Source organism: Cavia porcellus, unplaced genomic scaffold, assembly GCF_034190915.1.
Source record: "Cavia porcellus strain 051 isolate PalLab524CR breed Dunkin Hartley unplaced genomic scaffold, mCavPor4.1 scaffold_5, whole genome shotgun sequence".
NCBI lineage: Eukaryota > Metazoa > Chordata > Mammalia > Rodentia > Caviidae > Cavia > Cavia porcellus.
In genome coordinates this window covers 6,495,857-6,506,290 of record NW_026947488.1, presented here as the reverse complement: position 1 = coordinate 6,506,290, position 10,434 = coordinate 6,495,857, and the positions used below count along the sequence as shown (strand labels likewise).

General features: G+C 54.1%; 1 protein-coding gene across 1 annotated transcript; it reads left to right on the top strand.

Annotated features, from left to right (window-relative positions):
- Positions 1-2,520: 2,520 nt before the first annotated feature.
- Positions 2,521-7,941, top strand: Pck1 (phosphoenolpyruvate carboxykinase 1). The gene is made up of 10 exons (XM_003463639.4): positions 2,521-2,716; positions 2,871-3,135; positions 3,476-3,657; positions 4,045-4,248; positions 4,387-4,574; positions 4,877-5,039; positions 5,465-5,689; positions 5,780-5,911; positions 6,277-6,372; positions 6,561-7,941. The coding sequence occupies exons 2-10, from the start codon at positions 2,912-2,914 to the stop codon at positions 7,013-7,015; spliced, it is 1,869 nt and encodes a 622-aa protein (XP_003463687.1). The 5' UTR covers positions 2,521-2,716; positions 2,871-2,911; the 3' UTR covers positions 7,016-7,941.
- Positions 7,942-10,434: the final 2,493 nt, after the last annotated feature.

The window sequence follows — 10,434 nt, the reverse complement described above, 5'->3', positions numbered from 1 at the left end:
TTGCGTGGAGGATACAAGTGGTGTGGCTGTGGTAAGCGAGATGGTAGCTAATGGACAGAAGTGTAGAAAAAAAGACAGCGTTTGTTTTAAAACTATCTTTCTAATGCTGGCGTCTCTTCCTTGGTCTGTCTGAGATGGTTTCACTGTGCAGGTCAGGCTGATCTTACACTCACAGCAGTCCTCCTGCCTCAGTCTCCTGAGTGCTGGGCTTATAGGCGTGTGCCACCACCCCCAGCGTGGTGGTGATTCTTCTTCCCCAAAGTGGTTTTGTGTCTTGGTTTAAATTTTTATATTTTATAAAGAACACCATTGGAGCTGAAGAAGGCACAGGCCCAAGTTGCCATGGAGAAAGCCTGGAGGTCTCCAGACATCACAGGGGAAACTGACACGTAGTGGGAGCCCAGCCATCCTGATCCGGCCTGAACATCCCCTTGGGGTTGACCAGGGGCCCTGGGGATGCTCCTCGCCCAGCAGGACAGAGTCTTGTTCTTCCGTGAGCTTGAAATCACCGAGAGGACTTCACTCAGGGACTTTCTTACCACTAAGCTGAGTCAGATCAAGCAGGAAGGCTGCGAGGCCTCCCAACACCCGGTGGGTATGCTGTACCATGAGGTCCCGGGGAAAGGGGGCCCCCAGAACAGGGAAAGTGGCTCCAGGGACATCACTGAGGGGTAAGGACACTTTGTCCACACTTTGGCCTCAAAACCCCACTTCCCGTGTCTTGGCATCTCTGGATTCTTCCAGAACACTGCACTTTGCAGCTCTCTGTTGCTTTCTCATGTCTGGAAGAGGGCTGTCTCGGGAATCGCGCTGTCTGTCCTCCGCCTCCGTAAGTGTAGGTAATTACCAGTGGGGAGGAGGTCGGTGGGAACGCGCTGTTCTTACATTTTAACTGAACAAAACTTTTCTCTTTCCCCAGACTCACAACATAAACGCCTTGAATTTATGTGGCGCCCTGGAAACTCCAGCCAAGTTCCGCTTCTCACTTTGATTTCCAACCTATGTGCTCTTCCGAGGAGCAAATGAGCTTCCTGGAGTTTCATCAGCAAAATCCGACTCTGCCAGTCGGGCGAGGTGAGCAGCTGTCCGTAGCTGTGGGTTGGCTTTCAATGGCTGGGTTCGCAGTGTCAGATGCTGGGAAGACTCAGAGAACTCACATATGGCAGGCGGGGGGGGGGGGCACCAATAAGGAATTCCAGCGACTTGAGGAGAAATAACCTCAAACCAAACAAACAAAGCACCTTCCATTGAATTTACACTGAAAGACCCAATTGGGTGAATGAAAACCAGAACAAAGCACCTCAGCAACAGGTTGATAAGGAGCGTTGGCAGAGGAACAGATGCTGGCAGGCCCAGAGGTTAGTCCTGTAAGTGCTCCTGATGGGAGGTGACCACTCACAGCACCTTGAATTTGCCATCTGTTTGTAAACACAATCAAGGAATGAGCTCACCAGCTCGTCCTGCAGCCCAGGGTGGGAAGGGCAAACCCCACTCTTCCCTTTTGGAGAAAGGGGCTCCCAGGAACTGTCAGGCGGGCCCCGGGCGCTGGGGGCCTGGAGCTGGCTCCTGCCCCTGACATCTCACCCAGTGTCCTCCAAAGCCCAGTGCGCAGCCTCGAGAGTCATTACATTGACTTGAAACTCTGGCAGTTTGCAAAGCAAATTCTTTACAACTGTCATAAAGGTCTCATTGCTTAAGTGTAATCTAGTAAAACTGCCAAGCCCCCTCCACACCCCAGTTTCTCAGACTTGCAAGGGAAGCGAAAACCGTCCAGTCAGTTGCAGAAGTGTCTGTACTTAGTTCAGAGCTTCTTGGACAAATATAGAGAAGATTCCAGAAGAGGTAATGGCACCTCACAAGAGATGATGTCGTGCTCCAGCCCCGGCTGGCTTGTGTTCATCCTCCTCTGCCTCCCACCTCCCACCTGGGCCCCTTGCCTCAGTTTCCCTGTCAGAGCCATTCCCTCAGCTGAGGGAGCTGATATAGCCCTTTTTGCACACAGTTTGGTACACGGGCGTTCAGAGCCCGCTGCGTTCCAGACACGACAGACGTGAGCATGAGAGTAACAGGCAGAGCCCCTTCCCTCCTGGAATTTATCTCTGGCAGGCTACAGGACAGGCCTTCATAAGCTTATTAGCACCAATTCACTCAGAGGTCATAGATCTTTGCCGATAAGTTGCACATTAGCCCGGGAAGGGTGTATTCTTCTCATGAACTTTGACATCTCACAGCTGTTGTGTTTTGCTCAACAATGTGGTTGGCACACAAAATGTGCTGCCAACAACATCTGAAGTCCAGAGTGTGCCCTGGCCAACCTTGCCCTTGACCTACCTGCCCATCAAGGCAAGGGATATGTTTTGCATCAGCAGCAAACGGGGTCAAAGTTTAGTCAATCAAAAGTTGTGTAAGGACTCACTCTGGCTGTTCTTGGGCCGGTGGCCACCCGACATTCATTAACAACTATCGGTTCAATGATTTATCTCCCCGGAGTTTATTGTGGTGAATTGGTCCAAAACATAATTGACGGTGGCCGTGGTCCAGCGACCTGCCCCCGACGTCAGAGCCAGGCCTCCCAGGGCAGCAGAGGGCAGGGCCATCCTCCTCCACGGTATTTAAAGCCGGAGGCTCTGCCACCCAGCGTGGCCTTCCCACTGGGAACACCCCTTGCCGGCGGGAAGACGGGGAAGCCCTCTGGGATCACCCAACGGGAAGAGAGGTGGGTCGAACCCTTTCATTCACAGCTGTAACAATTCCAGCAGCCGTGAGAACTCACTGTATTCTCCCTTAGAGCAGATAAGCACCTGGCCGGGGCAGTCCAGGGCACTGTCCCTGGGCAGTTTCGTTCAGGAAGCTTGTGGTTTCTGCTTCAGGTGAGCTCGGCACTCGGAGCCTTTCTTACACACCTGCAGAAATGCCTCCGCAGCTGCACAACGGCCAGGACCTCTCCTCCAAAGTCACCCACGGCAGCCTGGACAGCCTGCCTCGGGCAGTGAGGGAGTTCGTGGAGAGCAGCACGCAGCTGTGTGAGCCCGACCACATCCACATCTGCGATGGCTCGGAGGCGGAGAACGGGCGGCTGCTGGCCCGCATGCAGGAGGACGGCGTCATCAGGAAGCTGGACAAGTATGATAATTGGTGAGTTCCACGGCGCCCGCACCCGGTTCCTGGGTGTTGGTGGAGGGGTGATGGGGACACAAGCTGTTTGAAAACCACAAAGACGCCACAACGTTCACAGAGTTGCCCGTACTATCAACGGGATGCGCCTACAGAAACTCTTTGCAAAGTTGATTCCTGATAAAAAGGAAGGGCAGTCCCTGTGCTCGGGGGCTGCTCGGGTTTGGTGACTCCCTGGTGCTGGCCCAGCTGGTTTGGCTATTTGCACTGTGGCAGTGCCGCCTGCCGGGCACAGGAAGGGCCTGATGACAAGGAGAGTGGTCCGTTCCTCATGACGCCCGGCTGAATGTGGTTTTTGCAGTTGGTTGGCTCTCACTGACCCCAGGGATGTGGCCAGGATAGAAAGCAAGACCGTGATCATCACCCAGGAGCAAAGAGACACAGTACCCATCCCCAAAACCGGCCCCAGCCAGCTGGGTCGCTGGATGTCAGAAGAGGACTTTGAGAAAGCGTTCAATGCCAGGTTCCCGGGGTGCATGAAAGGTGAGTGGGGGTCACTTCTCGGGGTGACATGACAGCGAACCTGCCCCTCCATGTCTATCCTAGAGGGAATCGGAGCAGCAGTGCAAGCTGTGACCTCAGGTGTCTGTCATCTCCATGCACACTTCTGTTCTCGTTTTACGGACTCTTATGCGAGCACTGAAATGATTTCTGTGTGTGGATTTTAAGTAGCTTGGCGGAAAGAGCTGCACATATACGAAAACTCCTCGACTTTGGCAACGTGTTCACTTTCCAGTGGACTCTTACACTGGGGTCGGGGGGCCCACAGAGTACCGGGGACGTGACAGGGAGTCCCCAGTGCGAACCTCGGTGGTTGCCTGTGTGAGCCAAGGTCATTTCTCAGCTTCTCCCGCCGCTCTGTCCCTGCAGGTCGCACCATGTATGTCATCCCATTCAGCATGGGGCCCCTGGGCTCCCCACTCTGCAAGATCGGTGTCGAGCTGACCGACTCACCCTACGTGGTGGCCAGCATGCGGATCATGACCCGCATGGGCACCGCTGTCCTGCAGGCCCTGGGTGATGGGGAGTTTATCAAGTGTCTCCATTCCGTGGGCTGTCCTTTGCCTTTAAAAAGTAAGTCAGTTATTGTAAACTTGAGAGCTAATAAAGACTTCTAGATGTGCGTGTGTCTGCGGGGGGGCTATTTGTGGGTGTCACCCTCTAAGCAGGGACACACATGGCTTACTAACCTGGCCTGCACCCCGTTTACAGAGCCTCTGATCAACAACTGGCCCTGCAACCCGGAGCTGACGTTCATCGCCCATCTGCCCGACCGCAGGGAGATCGTGTCCTTCGGGAGCGGCTACGGGGGGAACTCGCTGCTTGGGAAGAAGTGCTTTGCCCTCAGGATAGCCAGCCGGCTGGCCAAGGAGGAGGGGTGGCTGGCAGAGCACATGCTGGTACCATATGGGGCACCCCAGAGTGCACGCTGGAGGGGGGCGGGTGGCATCAAGGAACCCCGTGACAGTTCCCTTTGGGCTTTGGTTCTTGGGTAGACTGGGCCATTCCATGAATAGCGATAAAGGCTGCAGCGCATGGCCCTTCTCGGGGGCCCCAAACACAGTGGGGACTAGAGAGAATCTTTGTTCTTTGAACTGGTTTGTCCTGAGGCCCAGAGAAACAGACCTGCCTTTTTGGAGTTCCACCACACTCCTAGACCTCTAGGGCAGAGACACTCTAATCAGAAACCTTGTTCCCGCAGATCCTGGGCATCACCAACCCCTTGGGCGAGAAGAAATACCTAGCGGCGGCCTTCCCCAGTGCCTGCGGGAAGACCAACCTGGCCATGATGAACCCCACACTCCCGGGCTGGAAGATAGAGTGCGTGGGGGACGACATAGCTTGGATGAAATTCGATGACCAAGGTGCCTCTTCCCGTGCTCATGCTGGGCTGTTAACAGTTAGATGTTAGTGTTAGAAGGGTGTTAATTTCCACAAACGCCTGCCTGAAAGCTGCGTTCTAAAGCCTGGTGGTGGTGGGTGTTTAATTCAGAGTGCAAACCTGAGACATATGCACTCAGGGGACATATGCATTCCTCAGTAGCATTTATCTGTATGGAAGTGGGCTGTGTTGATATTGAGATCGAAGAAGAAGAATGCATTGTAAACAGTCTCAATGTGGAATGTGATGCTGGACAAAATATAAAAGATAAGCAGACAAAATAAATAAAATAAAATGAAAGATAAGATAGATAGTCCAGGTGGGGAAAAAGGATTGGAGGATTTGGTCCCCAAATTAGCTCAACAAGATCCAAGAACCTGTGACATGCTTTGGTTTACAACTTTCCAGGTAACTTAAGGGCCATCAACCCAGAAAATGGCTTCTTTGGTGTCGCTCCCGGGACCTCAGTGAAGACGAACCCCAACGCCATCAGGACCATCCGACAGAACACCATCTTCACCAACGTGGCCGAGACCAGCGACGGCGGCGTGTACTGGGAAGGCATCGATGAGCCGCTGGCCTCGGGCGTCACCATCACTTCCTGGAAGAACAAAGAGTGGCACCCACAGGATGGTGAGCCCCCTCCGGAGGCCACGGGCTCCGAGCTCTAGGTGCCGCCTGCTGGGGTCGGACGCTAAGGGGCCTCTCCCTCCTGTGCCTTAGGGGAACCTTGTGCCCACCCCAACTCTCGGTTCTGCACGCCCGCGAGCCAGTGTCCCATCATTGACCCTGCCTGGCAGTCTCCGGAAGGCGTACCCATCGAGGGCATCATCTTCGGAGGCCGCAGACCTGCCGGTGAGGCTGGCTCCCATTAGGGCTGGGGAGTGGAGAGCTGGCAGCCATCTGGCCTTGGCCAAAGACCTCCCTACCCCAAATCCAGGACAACTAGCAAACTCAAACACAGAACCAACCTTTCTGGTCACCTAGAACCTTGCTGGATCTCTGGCCTAAAATAGCTTGGTCCAGTTTTACCGTTTGCTTTGTGGCCTGGAGGGTGTGAGACTTGCATTTTCTGCAGGCCAGCTTTGCAAATACAAAATTAGCTGCATTTTTAAAAATGTATGTGAAAAATACCCCTGGTCCTAAAGTCCAAATGTCACGATCTTTAAGGGCCATCTCTCTCTCTCTCTCTCTCTCTGTCTCTTTTTTTCTTATGAAAGGTGTCCCTCTTGTCTACGAAGCCCTCAACTGGCAGCACGGAGTATTTGTTGGAGCAGCCATGAGATCAGAGGCCACTGCAGCGGCAGAGCACAAAGGTAAATCAGTCAGGACCTGATTTTGGAGAGAGAGACAGACAGGTAGAGAGAGAGAGAGAGAGAGAGAGAGAGAGAGAGACACAGAGACAGAGAGAGACAGAGAGAGAGACAGAGAGAGACAGAGACAGAGAATGACGGTCACTGCCCTTCGGCCTGTCATTTACCCACGACCCTCCTCTGTTTAACAGGCAAGGTCATCATGCACGACCCCTTTGCCATGCGACCCTTCTTTGGCTACAACTTCGGCAGATACCTGGCCCACTGGCTGAGCATGGCTCACCGCCCAGCAGCCAAGCTGCCTAAGATCTTCCATGTCAACTGGTTCCGGAAGGACAAAGAAGGCAAATTCCTCTGGCCAGGCTTTGGGGAGAACTCCAGGGTGCTGGAATGGATGTTCAACCGCATCAACGGCGAAGACAGTGCCCAGCTCACGCCCATTGGCTACATCCCCAAGGAGGACGCCCTGAACCTGAAAGGCCTGGGGCACATCGACATGAAGGAGCTCTTCAGCCTCTCCAAAGAGTTCTGGGAGAAGGAGGTGGAAGACATCGAGAAATACCTGGGAGAGCAAGTCAACGCTGACCTCCCCTACGAGATCGAAAGGGAGCTCCTTGCTCTGAAGCAAAGAATCAGCCAGATGTAGTCAGAGGCCGAGGGATCCCCCTTTAGAAGCACCCCTTTTCCATCTGTGGGGTGCACTCACAGCAAGAGAAAGCAAGTCTTCCCGAATCCACAGCAGCTGTAATGTAGTGACCACAGCATTGAGAGGCATCTTAACTGATCAGAACCGCAGAGAATAAGCTAGTGAGTAGTGGCTGGGGAGGGGAATTCTTTGCAAGGCTCCAAACTTCACAGGCAGGGCATGTTCCGTTTCAGATTACTCAGGCATGTGGTGTCCCAGATTTTCACTTTAGCTGTATCAGGTAGCTACATTGCACAGACACAATACTTGAGCTGTACATATGTGTGTATGTGTGTGTGTGTCCGTATCTGTAGGCATGGTTGTCTAAAAGATATTTAATACCTTTGGAAAGATCTTGGGCAAGATTATTACCCACTAGTCACTAGAAAGAGATGTTGCTTTGTTACTAAAATGTGTGTTTAAATTATTTTTGTATACCATCCTTTTCTGACATTTACATAACTGCGATTTGTTTCCTTTAGCATTTCTTGGAGGGGGGGATTGCAAAATAAACTTTTATAGAAAAGAGGTGGGTTTGGTTTGCTTGATTTTCCCTGATGCAGCCGCAGAGAGCTCGCTTAGACAACCTGAAATTGCTGAATTTGCTGGCCACCACTAGTGGTCACCCTTTAGCAACATATCTACAGCCTCTGAGCTGCAGGGCTTAGCCAGCTGGACTGGGGACCTTTAAAGGGGTGCGTGTGTGCGTGCGTGCATGCGTGTGTGTGTGTGTGTGTGTGTGTGTTTAATAAAAATTTGGGTCTGGGGGCTCTGCCTTCCCCACAAATTGCACTGTGGGCAGTGTCACAGACCTTGCTTTTTAACACTTTTTCTTTTGGTACCCCTGTTTTTATCTGTCATCAATAAAATACTGGGCTAGAAAAGCATTTTGTTTTAATTTATTTTGCTGGTGCTTTTGTTTATTCAGTGCTGGTGACTGCACCCAGGTCCTTTGCACCCCCGGCCTCTGTTTACTTTCTATTTTGAGACAGGGTCTCGCTCAGTTGTGCGCTGCCCAGCGGGACTTGTGCTCTTCCTGCTTCGGCCTCCCTCAGGGCTGGGATCAGAGGTGGAGGCCACCGTGCCCAGCTTTAAAGGAAGACCAGGCCTCCGCAGCACCAGTGCCCACAGAGCTCCTGCCCGGCGCTGAGCTGGCGGGCCTGAGCGGGGAGGGAGTGTGAGCTGGCCCAGGCCACCCTGAGCCCTGCCAGGGCTCCTCTGCTCCCTGGATTTATTGGGTGTTCCAGAAGAGTCCAAACAAACCATAGCCTGCCTATGGCTCCTAGTTCTACAGATAAATGCTACTCCCTCCAGCTGTTTTTCCCTTCTGGGCCCAGCTGCAAATTAGCCTCGCCCTCCGCCACACCCCAGCAAGCAACCTGCTTCCACGTGTGCTAAGGCTCCCCGCCCTCCCCGGCCACTTGAGGTTTCCTCTGTCCCTCTGTCTTCTTTGGTTTGCTTTCCCACATGGACTGTGAAGCCAAGATCACTTCAGCTTTACAGGTGGGGAAACAGAGGCAGGGGAAGTAGCCAGCGACCCCTAGAGGTGGAGCATCAGACGCAGCTCCTCAGGACTGACTTAGCCTTAGACCAGCACGGCCGAGAGGACTTCGGTGTTACCTGCCCTGTTAATCTAGGCCAGTGGCCTGCGAACGCCTTTCACTTCCTGACCTCTTCTCTGACTCCAAAACCACACAGTGGAAGAGACAGAGAGTTGTTCCCCCAACGCTGGGGCAGGCCCCGGGCCTCTATCTGTCCGCTCCCTGGCACCCTTGTGGTTGTTCCTTGGGCCCCCAAAGAGGCTGCCGGGTTGTGATCGGTTGAAATGTGCCCTGGGTCCCGAGGCCTCTGGATCTTCTGCAAACACAGCGTCCTCCTGTACCTCCACTGCACTGGCCTCCAGTCCAGCAGCTTGGTGTGTGGCCATGTGGCCACCGGGCCCTGGAAACCTGGGGGAGGTGACACCAAGACAGGGAGAGTTCTCGGGGGCTCAGAGGACTCACCAACTTGCCGTGGCCCATGACTCAGTTTCCCCCAACCATGATGCTTGAGGTTTTGCTCTAAGTCTTGGTTTCTGTGCTGGCACTTGTGGGTATAATCACCAGGAAAGGGAGACCTCAGTTTTTACGGCCCTGGGTTGCCCCTGAGGCGGCCACAGGCAGGGGGCTGAGAGGACGCGTGGCTGTCACGGGAGGTGGGGAGTGTGAAGGTCATCCCGGAGTCCTCTGTCCCTACCCAGCCAACTGCACAAGGCAAAGGGCCTGAGAACCGGCCCGGGGTTGTCCCCTTCTGCTGCCCCGAGCTCCAGGAGTTGCCAGGGCCGCACGGGAACCTGGCGAGGGTGCGGCAGGACCCCGTCAGCACTGATGGGATGCTGGTCCTCTCTCTCCTCTCCCTCTCTGTTGGCCTAGGCCTGACACAGATCCCCGGGCCTCAGATGTACCCTGTGGGTGTCACACAGCACAGATGCGGTGCTAAAACCAAGAGCCTGTAGCCTTCCCTGATGGGCAGCCCTGGTCTCCTCAGCTGTGGAAGTAATGGCCCAGGTGAGCCACCAACCAGCACGGGCTGGCCGCCTGCCTCCCCGCTCCCCCCTTGCCTGGGGAGACTGACCCTGGAAACCTGGGATACACCGGGCCCCTATCCCTGCCCTTGGTCTGCAGACCCCTCTGCCTTAGGGACAGTAACACTCTGGGGGTCCCGGGAGAAAGCAGTGAAATAGCCCAGCTCCATGGGAGTCACAACCCGCCCTTAGGCGATTGCACAAAAACCTCTGTTTCCTCAGCTGTAAAATGGGCACAAGACTATTTGTACCTTCCTGGGCAGGGGGCATTGAAAAGATCAGCTGAGATGCTTGCTGCAAGAGGGTTTGGCACACAGAGGGGACCCCAGGAGGGCAGTGCTCCCCGCTTCGGTTTTACTCTAGCTGGTGGCTGTGTTGGAGCAGCGTCAGGGACACGACCTGTGGCAGGCGTGGTGACCGGCTCTGACTTACACCTCTGACCCTATGGCTACTCTGGATTTCAGGAGAAGGAGGAAGAGGATCAGGAGGAGGAGGAGGAACAGGAGGGGAGCAGTGTCTCCCGGGAACACGGAGGACCTTTTCCCCTGGCACAGTAACCCCCACCTCTCAGCCAGCTTTCTCCTTCTGAAGATTCCAGCAAAAGGTCCTGAGCTCCTGTCCTGTCTTTCTACCTCCCAGAAATGCGTCCTAAGAGAAAAACAGGTGCAGCCAAAAAGATTTCATAGTAAAAGTGTTCATTATGAAGTCGTTGATCACAGCCAAAAATTAGGACCAAAGCTAAATGCTTGGCAGCAGCTACTCACCTGGAGAAACTCCGGCTCCCCCAGGATGGACACCTGGACGCCATTTCAGATGA